Source organism: Podarcis gaigeae (genome assembly GCF_964106915.1).
Source record: "Podarcis gaigeae genome assembly, chromosome: 9".
Lineage (NCBI taxonomy): Eukaryota > Metazoa > Chordata > Lepidosauria > Squamata > Lacertidae > Podarcis > Podarcis gaigeae.
Window position 1 is genome coordinate 29,368,615 of NC_139685.1, and position 19,520 is coordinate 29,388,134.

The 19,520-nt window shown below is 43.8% G+C and overlaps 1 protein-coding gene and 1 long non-coding RNA gene across 4 annotated transcripts; one reads left to right on the forward strand and one right to left on the reverse strand.

Moving 5' to 3' along the window:
- Positions 1–2,691: 2,691 nt before the first annotated feature.
- On the forward strand, positions 2,692–19,205 carry LRP2BP (LRP2 binding protein). Of its 3 annotated transcripts, none has more exons than XM_083755940.1 (9): positions 2,692–2,905; positions 5,552–5,684; positions 7,317–7,429; positions 8,477–8,584; positions 11,391–11,533; positions 12,697–12,802; positions 15,323–15,546; positions 18,429–18,594; positions 18,773–19,205. In XM_083755940.1, exons 2-9 carry the CDS (start codon positions 5,576–5,578, stop codon positions 18,836–18,838), a joined length of 1,035 nt encoding a protein of 344 aa, XP_083612066.1. In that variant the 5' UTR covers positions 2,692–2,905; positions 5,552–5,575; the 3' UTR covers positions 18,839–19,205. The 3 variants fall into 3 exon arrangements, with proteins under 3 accessions (XP_083612066.1, XP_083612068.1, XP_083612067.1); XM_083755942.1 differs by having other exon boundaries at positions 2,692–2,845; XM_083755941.1 differs by lacking the exon at positions 2,692–2,905 and adding an exon at positions 3,226–3,738.
- On the reverse strand, positions 11,705–18,495 carry LOC310852544. Its single transcript, XR_014568245.1, has 4 exons — positions 18,407–18,495; positions 17,107–17,174; positions 15,645–15,724; positions 11,705–12,046 (listed from the first exon to the last, which is right to left on the reverse strand). It is a non-coding gene; the product is annotated as an uncharacterized lncRNA (long non-coding RNA).
- Positions 19,206–19,520: the final 315 nt, after the last annotated feature.

Below are 19,520 nucleotides of genomic sequence, written 5' to 3' on the forward strand. Positions count from 1 at the left end.
AACACCATAATCGCTTACCTGGATATAGGGAAGGAGGTAGCCAGCTGAGCCTCTCTTAGCAAGGTGCTTCAAAAGAGTGGATGCTATCACAAAGAAGTCTGGCTGGCTGGGTGTCACTGCTCACAAAAGCTCTGAATGAAGGGGCATCCATAGCAGCTCCTCTCTTATTTAAGGTATGAGAAAGCCTATTGGGGAGTGCTTCTTCAGATATCCTGGACCCAGATCATTTCAGCCTTCATAGCTCAATGTTATAGGCATGTTTCTTTAAAGAGCGTTCAGTGGGGCTTAGCATTTATTAGCAAGTGTGTTTAGGATTGCAGCATCAAAGGTTAAAGATTAATACTGAATTGGGCTCAGGACCTCATGGTAAGCAGTTCAATGGTTTGAGAGCTGGGAGTTATACCTGCTAGAACCAGTTAGCCAAGGATAAAGCTATGCTGGGCAGCCTAATGGGAATCTTAAGTTCTATGATCAGCCACAGGCTCTAGATTTAAATGCCTTTAAACTGCAGCCTGTTTCTATAATAGGTGAAGCAAGAAGTCTTACAATGTGATTGGTCATGAAAACACTTGAACCCAATAATTCCATATGCAGCAGATACTAAAGTGGTTCACTACTTCAGCACTGGTGTCTTAAATGTTTGAGAGGATCTAGGTGGAAGTAATGAGCAAGAAAATAATTTGGATTGATATTTGTCCATGTTCCAGGAAAATAATGATTAAAAACTAATTGCTTCATATATGTTATCTCTAGTAATCCTTACAACAGCCCAGTGACATAGTTGAGTGCTGTTATTTTCATAGTACATATAGGAAACAAAGAAATAGTGGCTTGCCTAAGGCTGCAAACTGGTTAATGGCTAAGAACCAAACTATAGATGTGGCTAAGATCAGTAAACAGGAACTCAGTCGGCTGAGAAGCTGGGGTTTTCTTCACCCCCATCATTTTCCTGGTTTTAAATTACTGCTTCCTCAAGTTGCTATTTGTGTCCCATGTGGGGGAAATGCATACATAAGTTCATTCTGAATTAGTAAGGGGGGGTCTCCTGACCCCCAGAGACAGTCAATGGTTGCCAAGCACAGGATCTTTCATCCACGCAAGCCAACTCATTAGTTTGGGATAATAGTTGCTCTTGCTACCCTTTGTGTTTCTTATGCCGGACTTGGCTAAAGTATGTTATTATATATCTCCATACAAGTAAACAATAGAACTGGAAACATCTAGAACCACATACCATCTAAATGGAAACCATCTAGCACACTGTACTGACTTAAAGGCAATAGAAGGCATAAAGAGTTTATTCAGATAAGGGAGTTAAGCAAAGAAATATCTAACAATTAGCAACTAAGATAGTAAACGGAGATTATTTTTACATCACAATCCCTCACATTTTATTATGGGTGTGTATGCCAGTCTCCTGCAGGGACCACTGTAGTATATTCAACACATTAAGTTAAGAGAATAGATTCATGTAGACTGCCCACAGGACTTAGTTTTTTAAATTTATAAAAGTTTATCTGGCCTATGATAAAAACTAATTCTAAACCTAGCAAATACATTCACTAAAGTTGTTTGTCCTCAGAAATATTTCCTGTCCCATGCACACATGCAGCATCTTAGTTTGACGGCTTCTTGATGAAACAGAATCAAGAGCTAATTCAGTCTGGTTTCAATCCTGATTTTTTGACAGAATCGTTAAGATGCTACATAATGAAGCAAGAATAAAGCTTTGAATCTTGCTTCTTCTCTTGTCTGGGTTTTGTGTAAAGGGAAAGATGTGTGCATCTCCCCGCTGCCAATTTACAGAACAGCTAGAAATGTAAGAGAGAACAATTTACACTTTGTCACTGCCGCTGTGCTACCAGCAGTGAGTCCTAAATATTTTAGCACATATCTATAACTCAGGTTTCCCAGCACCTGACACTTTCTACCTTTTATGAGTAGGTAGCGCTTTCCTGTAAAACACTATAGTTGTAATTTTAAACTAGAAGTCTTAACAGTCACAGACATTGAAGGATGCAGTTTGCATACCGCTGCATTTCCTCTCAAATTGACCATCTTGCACGGAGTCACTGCAGTGTCCCACCTAGACAGGAAGGGCAGAATTAAAACATCAAATTTGTGCACCTTCCTCCGGAGATGCAATTTGGGGTAAATTAGCATTAGCCACAAGCACAGCAACATAACAGAATAAAATTACTGTACTTCGGTAATAACAGAACTCCCGCAATCAAAGCCATGCAGCGAAATGCTTCAGGAGAGCTGGTACTGTGAGCAAACCATAAGGCATATATATCAATTGGAATTAGCTATTACAAGCCAGATTATTCCAGTAGCTTCCTGCTTCACATGCTTGCATATGCTCAGAGGCACTCTTCTTTTTATCATCACTTTCCCAGAAGCCCCTCTTGATTTTGGCTAGGTTGCAATGTTGTAATTATGTATTTATTTGTTTGTTTATTGTGACGGACTGCCCTGTTTTGCTGCTGAGGAGACAACGAAATGCACCCTCGTCGCAGGCAGCTTCTGGAGTGCGCGCACATTACCCTGTCATCCCTTCTCCTTACCGGCACTGAGGAGGATGAGGAGAAGCGGGGCGGGGCTGTCTGTGACCCGACCGCGCGCGCGCGCCCCTCGTTTGCCCCGCCCTCAGCAGAGCGAACAAAGGATCCCTCGGCGCCTCCTTCCCACAATCCGCTCCCCGCCAAGCGCTCGCGCCCGCCGCAGCACTCGAAGAGGCGGGGCACAGGGAGAGGGCGGGTCTTTCTGGGAGGCTCAAAGGCGGCGTTGCCAAGCAACGCGAAGCTGGCAAGAGGCGGGCGCTGAGAAGCGGGAGAGAGAGTGAGTGAGCGAGTGAGTGAGCGCGCGCGCGCGCAGTTCGCCATGGGAACCGGTGGTCAATTCAGTGAGTCGTGCGCGCGGGGGAACCGAATCGGGCGGGTTCATTTTCCCTTTCTCTCCTTCTCTCCCTCTTCTCTCCCTCCCTCCCTCTTTCTCTCTCCCGCCCCCACGCAGACAACAAAGCGCCTGGTTTTGCCCCCTCGCAAATGTTACAGTGGTATATTTTTAAGTACTGGGTTTCGAACGCTACTTGAAGTCACACACGCATCAGAGCCCGCGGCTAAATCACAGGTGCACGGGTTAATTTTGGTGGCGCTAGTGCACTCTGCGCATGGTCAGAGGGCACACCGCAGTCTCGGCGACCACCCGAGCACCATCCCCTGGCACGGAAAGTGTTCTGAGCCCTAGAAGCTCCGGTTCGAATTAAGACACTCCCGCCTTTCCCTGTTTCGCTCAGCTGTTGGAGGCAATTCCTCCGACGAGACGTGGGGAAGGAAAGGGACACCCTCGCCCTCCAGATTTCCGAAGGAGGGGCGAGAGGCAGCCATGGTCACAGAATCGTCATCATCATCATCATCATCATCACATCACTGACCACCATCATAATAAGCTGAGAGGGTCCATATAGTGATGAGGAAGTTCACTCAGGATCGGGGACCTTCTAAAACACAGGATAAGTCACCAGTGCGCCTAGGTTTTTTTTCTTCTTCATGTCCTACATGTGTGAGAATCTCCCTTTGTAAACAAAACGTCCCTCCAGACTTTGACGTTAATTCCTTTCGTCTGTGAACAAGGCATTTATTTCCACAGTAATAGGGTCAGGAAAGTCCTTTTGACCTTAGCAGGACTCTTTGCTAGGATCCTGGCAACAGACTGTTGGCACAGATTGATACTGGAGTAAATTTTAGGCACTTCTTGTTGGCCTTTGTCTCGAGAGACAATGGAGTGCGCCTCCAGGGGTGAAGTCAAAAGGCTGTGTTAGGACTGAAGTGACGCCCCCAGGGTGCAAGTCTGGTCAGTGTGTATGGAGATCCTGGGATGTTGGTGGCACTGTGGTCTAAACCACTGAACCTCTTGGGCTTTGTCGATCAGAAGGTCAGCAGTTCGAATCCCCACTACGGGGTGAGCTCTTTCCCAGCTCCTGCCAACCTAGCAGTTCGAAAGCATGCTAGATACATAGGTATCTGCGGCGGGAAGGTAAGTGGTGTTTCTGTGCACTCTGTTTTCCGTCACGGTGTTCTGTTGCGCCGAAAGCGGTTTAGTCGTGATGGCCACATGACCCGGAAAGCTGTCTGCAGACAAACTCTGGCTCCCTCGGCCTGAAAGCAAGATGAGCACTGCAACCCCATGGTCGCCTCTGACTGGACTTAACCATCCAGGGGTCCTTTACCTTTACCTGGGATGTCCAGATGGTAAGACCCCTGCCCCACTCTCGGCCTTGCTGATGTGGTCCAAACAAAGGCTGTTAAAGGCGTTTGTGGAACCAGGTTGGCTGCAGGAGTTGCCAGGAGGTGTACAAGATGCTATCCAGCAGTCTTAGGGACTCCACACTGGAATTGTATAGGGTTTACTCCTGAGCCTTTTCTTCTCCCAAAGATATCCCACAGGGCAGTGGAGGTTCAGGATTAGAGTTTTCTTTCTTCTAGATTCCCAGGTTGACAAGTCTCACATGCCCATCCCTTCCCTCTCTACAGCATGTGCCGAAACCACCTTGTTGACTGTTGGGCCCAGTAGCGGTCTTGTCCTCTCAATCTGTCAGAGCCTGTCTTCACATGCAGGGGAAGTCCCTAACTCAACAAGAGTTTGAGAGCCATTGTGTGGCCACTGTTGCATGCTGACAGCTTCTAGGAACCCCCAATGAGAGTTGAGTGCAAGGAGTGTGCTGCCTTGAGCTTCTTGGGGAAAGCACAGGTTAAAAACATACAAAATAAATGTCATTATGTTCCAGGGAAGACTTGCCAAAGGATTTGTTGCTACCATAACACAATGGAGGAAAGCAAAACTATGGAACCTCATAAGATTTTGCACCGGGCCCTGTCACACTGAGAATGTTTGTGCTGTTCTGAATTTAGGATGTGTTTTATAAAAACCAGATGACAGAACGGAGGGAAGTCGATGACTCGCTAGAGCTAAAAATTTATAAAGGGAGATATGATGTTATTATAACGTTAAAAATGGAAAAGCAATAAAAATATTATGAAAAAGAGAGAATGTTTGTGCTGTTCTGCAGAGCCCAAGGCAGGGCAGAGCAAACTTTTTTTAAAAAAGTATACAATATGACACCCCCCCCCAAAGTTTGCTTTCTCTTATCCTATTTTGAGCCCTTGTTAGTAAAAGTTTTCAATTGCCTGGAAATGTGTATGTATGTAGCCAACAGCATATCTGCTTGTTTTCAAATGTTGGATTAGTGGTATGTGTAGACATCAGGCATCTCTCTCTTTTTTTCTTTTTTTTTTTTGCCTCCTGTTTCAAATCAAGCCTCTCAACTGTTTGGAGCCTGGCCAAGATCAGGCAAAGTATAGAAGGTGCCCTTCATATAAGAGGCCTTTGAAAGTTTCTGGCACTGTGCGTTCCCATAAAGGTAAATGTGGGTAGTATTAAAAATCAGCATGAGATGTTCCTCTTAAGAAGAGAACCTTAGAGGATTAGATTGTAGCTTCTGAATCTCCCAAGCCTGGGCATTTACTCCTAATTTATTCATTTATTCCAGAAAGAAAGTGTTTGAAAGAAAGAAATGGAGCTGACCAGTGAGCCTCTGCCTCAAGAAAGTAGAAGCGAGACCATTCTCCAAACCATCTCAAAGCTCCAGGTTTCTGAATCAGGAGAGTTCAAACCTGACCCAAGTAATTATTATTCATTAAATTTGTATACTGCCCTTGATCTGTAGATCTCAGGGTGATTTACAGCATACAAATACACTACAAAAACACTGAATACATAATAAGAACAAGAACAAAACAAACCAGTAACACACACCCCAACCTCCCACAAACACATTTAAAAGGATCTAGGATGTTAGTCAACCAAAGTCCTGGTTGAAGAGAAACATTTTTTCAACTAGCACCTAAAGGTGTACAGTCATCCCTCGGGCTATAGACGCTTCAGGTTGTGGTTTTTTGGGGGGGTTATGGACCCGCCGAAACCCGGAAGTACCAGAACGGGTTATTTCCGGGTTTCGGCGATCACACTTTGTGCAGAAGCGCCAAATTGCAACCCGTGCGTGCGCAGATGCGGCGCTGCAGGTTGCGAACGTGCCTCCCGCACGGATCACGTTCGCAACCCGAGCATCCACTGTATAATGAAGACTCTGGTGCCTAGGCTGTTCGATTTTTCATTCCATATCCCATGGATGGTATCATTAAAAAAATATATCTGTTCACAGTAGTTGACTGGGGCTGATGAGAGTTGGAGTCTCACAACATCTGGAGAACACAGATTCCCATCTCTGCTGTGAAGTAACACTCCTGCGCACTGCAGCTTCTGAGCTGAATGAAAGCATATTCTTTAGTAGAGATGTGCTGCTTCTTTACTTCATCCGTTGTGGTGTATAAGCAATGTATACACCATTTACACACAGCCTTTTTTGTTGCAGCCTCTAGCCCACACCCAGGGTGAGGATGAATGAAGGGAAGAGATGGTGCTTGTGTTTGTGTGAATGGATGTGTGTGTGTGTGTGTGTGTGTGTGTGTGTGTGTGTAAGGGGGGGCATGGATGAGAGGGAGTGTCCCACACCCACCCACTTCTTGCTTTGGTCCCACCTATCACCACCAGAATTGCAGCCCTTAGCTCTGAAAAGAGTGTCTTCCTCTGGCTCGTGGGATCTGCTACCACTTTCCTAAACAGAGGGAAGAAAAGAACCTCCGGTTAACAAGGAGCTTTGTTCCTTGATCTTAATTTTGCTTCAAGGTCAGATTTATTTTCCAGGAACATTTTGAAATCATTCAGGCACATTGACACAAAGAGGGCAATCTGTGCAATGTGTGCATGGGCCTGCTTTCAGGATTGGGCCCCTCAGGTGCCAAGGAGTGTTGTAGATTTTTTTAAATAAAAAGAATACACATACAGTGAATGCTGGGTTTGTTCCGCAAGCATATTTCCTGGCAGATGGTGTGGTCAGCTTTGATATTCCTGTGGATATGGCTGTTGAAGGTAAGGGGGCTGAATTTTGGCTCTCCTTCTCCCCATATTAATCAGGCACTTAAAAATTGACTGTGCCATCTGTATAGCTGGTACACGCAGGCAGAAATTGTTGTGTACGGTGATCTTTGGATTGGGGCCACTTACTTTGGCTGCAAGCCCCAAGTTGTATTTCACAGGATGCATGCAGACAATATCAAAAGTCCGAAGACTGTTTAATGCAGCTTGTAGTGTAGCAAAACAAGAACTACGTCATCTCATAGGTGATGATAATGCAATGAATATTGTTTTAAAGTTTCAGGATCAAATACTATTTTTGTTTTTTGCTTTTTAAACAGAGATTTACAGTCACGAGTATCTGCTTTCAAGGGCTGAATTGTTACTGGAAAAGCGGATTAAAAATGGAGATCCTTTGGCTTCTTTTCTCAGAGGGCAGATGTATTTTGAAGAGGTGGGACTCACACACCATATACATACAAGAGGAAGTTTGAAATTGTGTTGAACAAGTATCAGTGTTGAAATGTGGGATTAAGAATTCAGATGCCAATATGTTAGGAAAATTCACAACCATTTACCAGGTCAGATTGGTGTAATATGCTCAAACTGGCTCATTTTCTATCTGCTGTAAGGGGAGAAATTTCAAGGGGAAATTTAAGGGGAATCTTCCTGTCCTGCCAGGAAGATGCAGAATTTCAAGTTTATTCATGCTTTTATATTGCTCAGGACTTATATTATTCTATTCAGGCTTTACATCTTTATTTTTATTTTACTGATTTCAGTATGTGCTAAAATTGGGCCCAACAATTTAAGGGACAATCCAGTGATTTGCCAGAGAGATTCAGAATTTTATGTTGTTGTATGTAGTTTTATTTGGGTATGGGTCAGTTTTATGTAAACTTATGTCATTTTTATGCAGATCTGTAGTTTGCTAACATTCATGCTTTGTGATGTCCAATGGCTTGATACAAATGAAGAAAATGAAATCCATTTAGGACTCCACCCATTTCTCCAGTGATCCTTTGTGGCTCAGTGGGAACCCTGATATCAGCTCAGACGTGTCCAGTGACCTCAGTGAAGGAAACTGCTCTCTGTACACAGCCCATCACAAAAGCACACACAAAGCTTTGGGTTCATGTGACTTGTTCTTTCCAGTGGTTTCTTCCCAAGAACCTCTCTTCTGTAGTGCTTGCATTTCTGTTTCGGGGAGCAGGCAGGGAACCTGGCCAGTTTAACAGGAGAACAAAAACAGCTAGTTCTTATTCCAAGGTTCTCTGCTGAAAGTGACATGCATCTCTCATGGCTTGGATCCAGGCATTCCACGTGTTTTATTAAATAGTTCGCATAATTTCCATATTCCAGGATGTCTAGTTGCAGTTTCTGGGTTGGATTTTATATTTTCTTTACAATATTTTACATTAAAATGGCACAATTGTATCCCAAAGGCTTCAGTAGCTAGATTTAATCCTGAGTATTTGATCTCTCATTGTTTCTTGCACAGGGATGGTATGAAGAGGCACTGCAGCAGTTTGAACAAAACACAGATTTTCAGTCCATGTATCAACTAGGCGTAATGTACTATGATGGACTGGGGACCCCACCAGATCCTGTAAGTTGCAACCAGATTGCCCCCCCCCCTTGGTTATTCTTTGGTAACAACTTTTCTTACTTAACAGCATGAATTTCAAAGGTGCAGATTAATAAGCAAATGTCTGAAGCATAACATCATTGGGCAGAGCAAATCTGTGGAGCCAGAAAGCAGAGGATGCTTCTAGACTGTTAGCCTTTTCAGTTGGCAAATTCAGTCACTGATAAAGTCAGGTTGTGCAATCATAGTTTATTGGGGGGATCTTGCCCCCCCAAACACCCAATTCTGAGAGCGCTGGTGCTTTTTATTTATTAAATTTCTATAGCGTCCTTCATCTGAGGATCAGAGGACAACTTACAATATAAAAAACACAAAAATGCATACCATAGTAACAAACAAAAGCAATAACCCAGCCCCACAATTTAAAAGGCCATAGATTGTTTCGTCAAAGGCCTGAGAATGAAAAGGAGGTCTATCCATGGAAAAGGTGGTCTAAAATATTCTATGGCCTCTGAGAGGCCCTACTGAGAATCATAGGAATGTTCCCTAAATATGGTAGGCAGAGTCCAATATTTTCACAGAGAGACTTTCTTGGTGCTTTTATTATGATCTTTTGGGTGCTAAGTAAAAAAAAATTTAAAAAATCTGTACAAGCCTTTTTAAAAAATCAGGCTCTCAAAGTCAGATCTGTAATTTGCTGTACATTTGTGCTGCTGTCTTGGTTTTATCTTTTTCCCCACTCTACTGGTAAAAATAATTTTATGCAGCAACTAATTGTTTTAGACTTTTTGTGAGCAGCCTGGAGAACATGTACCAGGTGGCCTACCTAGAAGCTGGGTAGTATGCAATGCTACTACAGTGGTACCTTGGTTCTCAAACTTAATCTGTTCCGGGAGTGCGTTCAGAAACCAAGGTGCGGCTTCTGATTGGCTGCAGGAGCTTCCTGCAGTCAGGTGGAAGCTGCGTTGGACATTCGGCTTCTAAAAAACGTTCGCAAAATGGAACACTTACTTCCGGGTTTCAGGCGTTCAGGAGCCAAAACATACGAGTACCAAGGCGTTCGAGAACCAAGGTACGACTGTAGTTCTGTCCCTGAGTGCTGCATTCATGCTAGAGCTAGAATGTATGCATATGTGAATTCTGATACAAGGGTTTTTTTTAAAAAAAAATGAAAATGAAGAAATTTATATGCTGCCCAGTTAAATTAAGTTTTAAAAGCCAATTACTGTATTAAGTTTCTGATTGCCAGTCCATCTTAATCATATGAAATATTTCCTAAGGTCACTAGAGGGCAATATATTTGTTACATTGTGGGGTGGGGGTCATTGTAAATTCCAAAGGAAACACTGCACGTGAAACCAAATGAAAGAAGCAGATAAAATTGTGAGGAAATCAGGCACACTATGCATCTGGCTACATTTTACCAAACCCTTTCTGTTTTAATCAGATTGGTACTTGTAAAAAAAAAAGAAGAAAAAAGAAAGATCACTACAGAGCATGCTCTAGCACATCCTGGGGAACTGGGCTGTTCTCCAAGTCTGTTGGCAGCTATAGAGAGGCAGGATTTTCCAGATGTGTTTCTGGGTTCCCATAGAAGGTGAAAGTAAGACCAAGAGGGTTTTCACGCAACTGCTTGCGGGAAAGGACGACGACAATCAGCACACAACTACTCTCTGATTTGATGCCACAGAAGAGAGTCTCAGGAGTACGCCTGCCTAAACACAGGCATTCACCACCTAAAAAGAAATCACTGTTTCTATACTGCAAGGGTCTCCCAGAGCAGTGCCCAGCAAACCAGTAGAGCACAGTATTTAATCATGTATATGTTAAAAACAGTGGCGTAGCGTGGGTTGCCAGTGTGGTGTAGTGGTTAAGAGCGGTAGTCTCGTAATCTGGAGAACCGGCTTCGAGTCTCCGCTCCTCCACATGCAGCTGCTGGGTGACCTTGGGCCAGTCACACTTCTTTGAAGTCTCTCAGCCCCACTCACCTCACAGATTGTTTGTTGTGGGGGAGGAAGGGAAAGGAGAATGTTAGCCGCTTTGAGACTCCTGAAAGGGAGTGAAAGGCGGGATATCAAATCCAAACTCTTCTTCTTCTTCTTCTTGTCAGCACCCGGGGCAAGGCAAGTAATTTGTGCCCCCCAACCTGTGGATTTGCGCACCCTAACCCTAACCCCCAGATGTTGCGCCCGGTGCGGCCGGCCCCCCCTGCACCCCCTCACGCTACGCCACTGGTTAAAAACATAAGCCATAAAACCATCTGAAATCAAACAGGCAGTAAAACCAATCTCCGGTCAGGTCCTAGCATGTTGATGGCTATATTTGGAGATAGATACGATCACTCAGGCAAACATCCATGTGTATCACATACCTTACTTGTGGATTCAATGAAATACGTGTAACCCAAGATTCCATCCATGTAGACAACCCTGTTTCCAGCCAATCTGACTGGCTGCTGCGAGCCACACAATGATTGTGGCTCAAGCTTGCCAGAGAAGCCTCCCCAACTGGAATACATTTCTGCCTCCTTAGAATGGCAGAAGTATCATTTCCCAAAACTTTGCCTTGATCCTAATAGTCCTATGCTAATAATAAATAATAATAATTATAATTTATTGTTTCTACTCCACCCATCTGGCTAGGTTTCCTGATACACAAACCTTTCTTCCCACAAACTTTCCCCCTGGTAACAAACAGTTACCCCCTTGGTAACTGCTACATTTAGTGGAATGTTAATGTTTTTGTTAAGTTTGCCAATATGGATTTCATATGCTGTGTTTGGTCGTTTTGTTATGCTGTGTATTTTTGCTGTTTTCCTCACCTACAGCAAAAGGGAATTGAATATATGGAGAAGATTATCAACTCTGGTTCCCCTAAAGCAAGGCATTTGAAGTTTGCCGCTGCCTACAACCTTGGAAGAGCTTGCTATGAAGGATGTGGAATTGAGATTTCAGAGAAAGATGCTGAACGGTAACCTTCACGAGACACCTGTGCTATGTGGATGCACTTTTGAGAAAGGTCACATGCGTTAATGCCTCTTTCACGCACACACGCATCAGTCTTTGCCTCGTCACACCACATAGCTATTTTACTGGTAGGAAATGTGCATTTTCTCAGCACGGAGACGAGGGGCTCAGTCTGCCATTTTCCCACTTCATTGTAATTGCATCTGGACACTGCAATATAGAACAGCCCTAAAGCAGGAGTGGGGAACCTTTGTTGTTGTTTTTCACTTTTCAAAGCCAGTATTCACTTAGGAGTAATCTGTCAGGTGTCATTGGTGGGCAGGGACAGAGCCACTTTGTCCGTGCATGCTATCACCTTTTAAAATACATTTCATTCCCTTCTCCATCACCTCCACATAATGGGTTTGGCTGCCAGGAGATGGAACAACAGATTAATTTTGCCAGAGGTCTGAGCGATAACTTACAGAGGGCTTTTTAACTCTCCACCTTCCATTGCTTCATCTGTCTTGGGCTGGATCTAGACACATCAAAGAAGCATTTCAGTTTAAAGCATTGTAAATTTAAACAGGGAAAACAAGTAGAGAAAAATGGGACTCCACACCGCCATCTGGTGACACAATGTTATATTGCACATAAAGGTAAAGGGACCCCTGACCATTAGGTCCAGCCATGGACTACTCTGGGGTTGCGCCGCTCATCTCGCTTTATTGGCCGAGGGAGCCTGCGTACAGCTTCCAGGTCATGTGGCCAGCTTGACTAAGCCGCTTCTGACCAACCAGAGCTGTGCCCGTAAACGCCATTTACCTTCCCGCCGGAGAAGGTACCTATTTATCTACTTGCACTTTGATGTGCTTTCGAACTGCTAGGTTGCAGGAGCAGGGACTGAGCAACGGGAGCTCACCCTGTTGTGGGGATTCGAACCGCCGACCTGCTCAGCAAGCCCTAGGCTGTGGTTTAACCCACAGCGCCACCCGCGTCCCATATCGCACATGCAACGCACATAAATCGCTTTTTCTTTACCAGTGTAGCTCTGTCCATTGCTTCTCCCTTTCCCTTTATTCTTCTGCCCACCCCCATATAAAATCAGTCAGTGAGCCACAGGTTACCTATGCCTGTTTTAAGAGGAACAGGCCAACCATGCCACTCATGTTTTTCTATGTCTTCCAGTTTATGGTTTATTGCTGCAGACCACGGGAACCCAAAAGCAAGTGTAAAGGCTCAAACAGCCCTTGGGATGCTGTATTCAGCAAAGCATCGAAAGGATCTGAAAAAGGTATGTGTCCTGCTTTGGCTTACATCACAAAGCTTGGTTCAGGTGTGCTGTCCAGTTAAATGAGGCTCTTGTGATTTAGTTGTGGCAAGAATCAAGTGAGTAGTACAAAATACTTGTGTATCCACAACTGGTTTGCAATGAAAGGTTGCCAAGCAATTTAAGGTGTTTCTTAAGTACCTGGTGCCTTTTAACATGCAGCACTTTTTGCCAGGGGAAGAAAGTTTTACAGCAGCACTGCCCCGATCCGCTTGTAGCTGTAGGCAACTAGGTATGTGTAAGAGCTATTTCAGGGGTCAGCAAACTTTTCAGCAGGGAACCAGTCCACTGTCCCTCAGTATATATATATTGGGGGGGATGAACAAATTCCTATGCCCCACAAATAACTAAGAGATGCATTTTAAATAAAAGCACACATTCTGCTCATGTAAAAACACCAGGCAGGCCCCACAAATAACCCACAGATTCATTTTAAATAAAAGGACACATTCTACTCATTTAAAAAAATGCTGATTCCCGGACTATCTGTGGGCCGGATTTAGAAGATGATTGGGCCGGATTCGGCCCCCGGGCCTTAGTTTGCCTACCCATGAGCTAGTAGCTCTTTGTGAAGCTACATCCCCATTTGCATCAAAAGATGATCCAGCCATTCTGACACTTATGAGAACTTATCAGTATCCAGCTGCACATTGGCAGTGCATGTAGAAGCCTGGTTATACAGGCAAATCCTTCTTCCTTGATTGAGGGAAGAAATACCTATTATTTTTTCTCTATGTGAATAGGGTCTCCCCTCAAACATGCTTGGTATATTAAACCATTTACTACCTTTCAGAATAAACTAAGAGGCACACTAGCCTTTCACCTTATCTGAATTTAGGGTACCGGATACCCATCTCACTTAGGATCGTTGCCAGTGCAAGAAGTGAAATGTGTGGTTTACCCCTCAAGCCATTTGCTTCCCTGAGTTTTCAAGCAAAACACACTTCCCCCATTTAAGCCATTTTTGCCTTAGCTTTCAAATACCTAGGAGAAAGAAGGATCCAACTTGCACCAATATAAACTCAAATCATTCCCCCCTGCCCCAGAAACTGAGCCACAGCAATTATGAGAATAGTTTAATGTACTGTTGTATACTACCCTTCAATCGGCAGATGAAGGGCAGTGTAGAAATAAAATGAAGATGATAGCAGCACTACAAAGAAAAAGAATGAAGTTGTACGTTGGCAACAGCAAAATTCATTTTCGACCCTTTGACATTTGTGGCCAGGTTTGCGTAATGAAACACTAATGAGCTGCGTGGGTTGGCACATCAGACTTGAATCTCATGATAACAGCATTAGTCATTTGAAGGAAGGCTTGAACATCCTGGGGTAATTTAACAACCAGTCTTTTCTTAATGCCATGAGCTCAACATTTCAAAAAACAAGAAGCCATTAAATATCAGAGAAGTTCTGCATTTATAACTAAGCAAAACATCTGGCAGGCTGTAAATAGAAACATTGGCTTGCTCTTTTTAAAAGACTGTGTTCTAAGATTAAGTGCTCAAACACACTTCCACTTGTCCCACTGCTTTCCCCCAGGAAAACGTGCTGTTTACCGCTGAATCAGAACAAAACATCAGTTGGGTTTTCTGCGGATCAACATTTGTTCCGATTCAACAGCAAGTTTTCCTAGGGAAAGCAGCAGGGCAGACAAAGAACCTCTCGTACCTATCAAGCACAGGGCAAACAGAAGTGTGGTGGACAAGCCCCAAGAGTCTATACCGCAGTTGGTAGCTGCCCATACCCTACGCCAGAAGTGCTGGCGTGTTCACTACCATTTTCACTGCCATTTATGCATATGCCTAAATTGGGAATTGCCAACATTTTTGGGACCGTGAACAAGCAGAAGAAACTGTGACGGGCACCACGTATAAACTCCGCAATCAAGGCCACACCACAACCTGTTCTATGGGCTGCAACAGAATGTTTCTTTCAAGCCTGATTTCAGCCAGGGCAGGGGACCCTGTAGGAGTCAGCAAAAGCCCCTGTGGGAACCACATTGGTACCCCCTAGTCTATGTAATCCTGCCAACCTAGCAGTTCGAAAGCACGTTAAAGTGCAAGTAGATAAATAGGTACCACTCCGGCGGGAAGGTAAATGGCGTTTCCATGCGCTGCTCTAGTTTCGCCAGAAGCAGCTTAGTCATGCTGGCCACATGACCCGGAAAAACTGTCTGCGGACAAACGGTCAGCTCCCTCGGCCAGTAAAGCGAGATGAGCGCCACAACCCCAGTCGTTTGCGACTGGACTTAACTGTCAGGCGTCCTTTACCTTTACCTTTTTTAGTCTATGTAATAAGAGAGCCCTCCAATCAGTTGGCTAAAGTGCCAATGACATGTAATTTAATGGCCGTTATGTTATGGTGATTACAAGTCTACATCTTTGCCTAGCCAGTGAGGCTGCTCGTAAGTGTATTTTGTACAGTACAGATTCAACCATGTTGCCACTATATATGTTTCAAAACCCCATTCTTTCTCCTACAGGCCTTCTTTTGGCACTCAGAAGCTTGTGGGAATGGGAGCCTGGAATCACAGGGCATCCTTGGTCTTATGTATTTTTATGGGCACGGTGTACGTCCAAATTTGAAAGCTGCTCTGGAGTGCCTGACTGCAGCCTCAGATCGTGGGAACGTCTATGCTAAAGGTCACCTGGTGGAATATTACTACAAAAGGAAATTTTTTACAAAAGCAGCTGACTTTGCCAAAAGGTAAATTAATTCATTAGTAATTCAAGTGGAAGCTGATGATGAAAACAAAGGCACTATTAGATCAATTCCTAAAGAACAGATACATAGAAATATGGTACCTTTTAATTTTTGTGTTGCTGATCTTAAAAAACAATTCTGCTTGTTGCAACTAAATTTCCTCTCTGCTTGACTCGCCTTGCTTTCTCCAGCAAAAGGGAAAGATGGGGGGGGGGGGAGAAGATGGACAATCAGTTTTATGTTTTGCCCTTAATATCCACTAAATTCAGGATACTAGAATTTAAGTGGGAGGAACACATGAGTTTACCCAGGAAAGGCATAATTATCTAGATCATATCTGGTGAGGCATGGTGGTAGGACAATTTTCTTCATGTCACTATTCAATAAAGAATTATTTTACTTTCCAGATCGCATGTTCAAGTGCTAAAGTAATCTTCTAGCTCAAGGGTTTTTTCAGCAATACATCCAGCTTCAGTTTTAAAGCACTTGGATGTCATTTGAGAATGGAGAAATGATTCAGCACTCTCATTTTTGCCTTAATGGTTTTGTTAAATGATGTCCTTAGAACTTTGGGAAATAGCTACCATTCCACTTGTTCCTACCTGGTTTGTGACAAGAATGATACAGCTAACCTTTTGCCTAATGGTGCCTGTCTAAGCATGCTCACTCAGAAGCAAGGCTCACTATGTTCAGTGGGGCTTACATCTAGGAAAGTGTACATGGGTTTGTAGCCTATATCTGACATTTCTGGGAAGAGTCTGACTCTGGAGACGAGGGAATGCAGTCACAGACAGAGCAGGAGTGGGTTAGTCCAGCCCCCCTTCATCAAGAGTTCCCAGACGCAGATAGAGCAGCAGACTCAGAAGGCTTGCAGAGAGAAGGGAGGAGTAGATGACATCGAGGGGATTGCTATGCAACCAGGAGGAAGGCAGCATTTAGAGGACTCTTCTTTTGACGGGGGGGGGGGGGGGAGGAGTCCACCCTCCTTGTCCCCGAACCAGAAGAGCTGAAAGGGAAGTATGAGAGACGAAGGACTGGACTTTGGCATCCTTTGTGCTGCGAAAGTGTGACCAACTTGTGGCTAAGAGCAGCAGGCTCGAAGCTGCTCTCTGGATGTTAATTGTAAATAAACATACCGTCAAACTGCCAGAAGGTATCTGAAGAAGTGTGCATGCACACGAAAGCTCATACCAAGAACTAACTTAGTTGGTCTTTAAGGTGCTACTGGAAGGAATTTTTTTTGTTTTGCCAGAAACTCGTTAATTCTTATCGGAGCTCACTTGCCTGCCTGAGATCATTACAAGAAGTCACTATACTACTGTGAAATCTTTGGGCCAAATTCAACATTACATTATTCACATTGCCTGGCCTTGTACAGTTGATTTCATTTTTTGTTTAACCCAGTAGGGGCTGTGTCCCTACTTGCTCTGCTCGCCATTCCTCCACATTTACTCCAAAGTGGTTGCCCCTTCCCACCCATGCAACTACTAAGCCTGGTTTTCACCACCACAACCCCATTTCTGAAGCCACTTCTCTATTCCTTTCCGCAGCCCTGCTCTGCACCTGGTTTTGCCTTCACTGCCATGTCCATTTGTGGGCTCTGCGTCCTTTTTCTCTCACACAGGAGACGGCTGGAGAATGGAAGAGGGAGATGCTTGAGTACAATGAGAAGGGAGGGACTCTGAGAAGAGAGAACATGCTGGTGTTCTGGGAAGGGAGAGCAGGGAGGAAGCCCCCAATTAGGACTGGTACCATAGTAGGGGGAAAGCCCTATTTCCTCCCAACCCCCAGCATGCTCTCAGTCTGGATCACCACCTTCCCATGTCAGTTATTTGTTTAACACACAGCCAAACAATTTGAACACCATCATTTCTGTAAGTTGACTTGAGTCCCATCAGGGAAAAAGGTGGGGTATAGATAAATGTATAATAATAATAATAATAATAATAATAATAATAATAATAATAATATCATCATATAGTCTGGCCCTTAATTCTCCCAACTTATAATGATTAGCTTGCTTTGCTATGAGATCACAACGAAATTCTAATCTCCCACCTCCTTCTGACAGCAGCAGCAATGCCAGCTTTTGCAGACCCTTCTCGTTCTAATGCTGTTTTGACCAAGAGCAAAAGGCTCTTAGTATTTAACGTCCCCTCCATTTTTTTTTCTGGAAACAGAAACAAAAGCCCTATCAACATGCTTTTCATCTTCAGGCAAATGAGCATGAGAAGACAAGATGCGTGGGGGCGAAGACTATGACACAAGCCTGTCTCTGTTGCTGTTTCACAAGGAATATGGCTTTAACAACCCTTTGCTTGTCTCTTGGTTCATCTGCAAAAAGTGGAGAAGGGGCATGAGGATTTTAGCACAAAAATGCACCAATTATACAAGTTATTCCTGCTTCTTCCCTTAAACATCAACATGTAAGGACGTTGTCAGGCTGAGGTTTGCGTGGGTAGGCCGCCACACCAACTCCAGTATTTAATAAATAAAAATAAAAACAAGTCAACAGGGCAAATGACAGGCAGGCAGGTGAGCAAACAAGCAGTGCAGTGGCAGGCAGCTCTGATAAATTTATTTAATGGCGGGGGGGGGGGGGGAGGCACATCAGAGAGCTGTTTAGCAAGGCACTCTGAAGTACCTCCCTCCAGCTGTGTTAGCATTCCAGAAAACTGCTCTTTAAAGCACCTCCCCATTGTTTTAAAAGGGGTTAGCAGAAGGTGTGAGGAGAAGAGAGATAGCAAAGGGGTGGGTGAGGTGTAAAGTGAGAGGTTTGATCAGATGTGGAAGAAGAACAGTTGGCAAAGTCCTAATGGCGGCCCCCAAGTGTTCTGAGAATAACTAAACTTGTATTGTGTACGTTGTATTGTGAATCCAAACAGGACTGCAGAAAATGATGACGTTGAAAAGTTAGCAAAGGCAACAGACTGCATTCCTTTTTATATAAAGAGAGGGCTTGCTATGGCTTCCTTCTACTTGGCTAGATGTCTCCAGTTTGGCCTAGGAACACAACAAGATTTAGCAGCAGCTAAAAATTATTATTCTAAGGTACGTTGCTTTAACTCTGTTAGTTCTTTGAGGCGATATTATTTGGATTTTCATTCGAAATACTTTTTTTTAAAAGTGTGTGTCCTTGTAGCTTTGTAATGTAAGTTTTATATAATACAATGAAGGTATAAAGTTCATTTGCAATTATGGTCACTCTAATTCATCTTTGTGTTTATAGGCATGCAGGCTGGATCCCGATCTGGCTTCTGAACTTGAGCTACTGGCTAATCATGGGAGAATTTAGAGCATCATTTTGATGAATCTGAGCAAGTTCCGGCAGTTTGTATTTATAACGACAAATGTCAGTTGTCGTTCAGCTTTTGATAAATCATGGTTATTATTTCAAGCATTTTAGGCACATAATGTTCTGATTATCTTCATCTAAAAGTAAAGCATTGTATGACTTATTTTCAGTGTTACGAAACCATCCAGTTTTGGTCAACATGCATTAAGTTCAGAACTGTAGCTCTGTTACCTGGTATCAGGGTAGGATGCAGGACTGTCTCTCACCATTTCTGACAATTCGCCATGCTGACTGGGGCTGATGGAATCCAACAGCATTAGGAAGGCTGTCCAACCCTAGTTTACTTAATAAAAAGTGCATCATTAAATGCATCTTTCATTGCCTACAAATACTTAAAAGTTTTCAAGGCCAGCTTATTAACTACCCCTCGATTCTTAGATAATTTTTCTTATTTCAGTCATCAGTTGCAGCAAAAGAATACTGGAATTAAACAACTGAACCATCCTTTACATATAAAACTTTGTTGAAAAGTCCCATATCAGACCTTTCTAGTATGGCTGAACAGTAGCACACCCTGTAGATGCTGAAGCTTTACAATTTGGTCACCGTCTGTTTGTCAAGACATGCCTCTTGGGCAGCTGCATGAAACTGGTGAGCACTAAACCCTCTGCCCTGTGTAGGT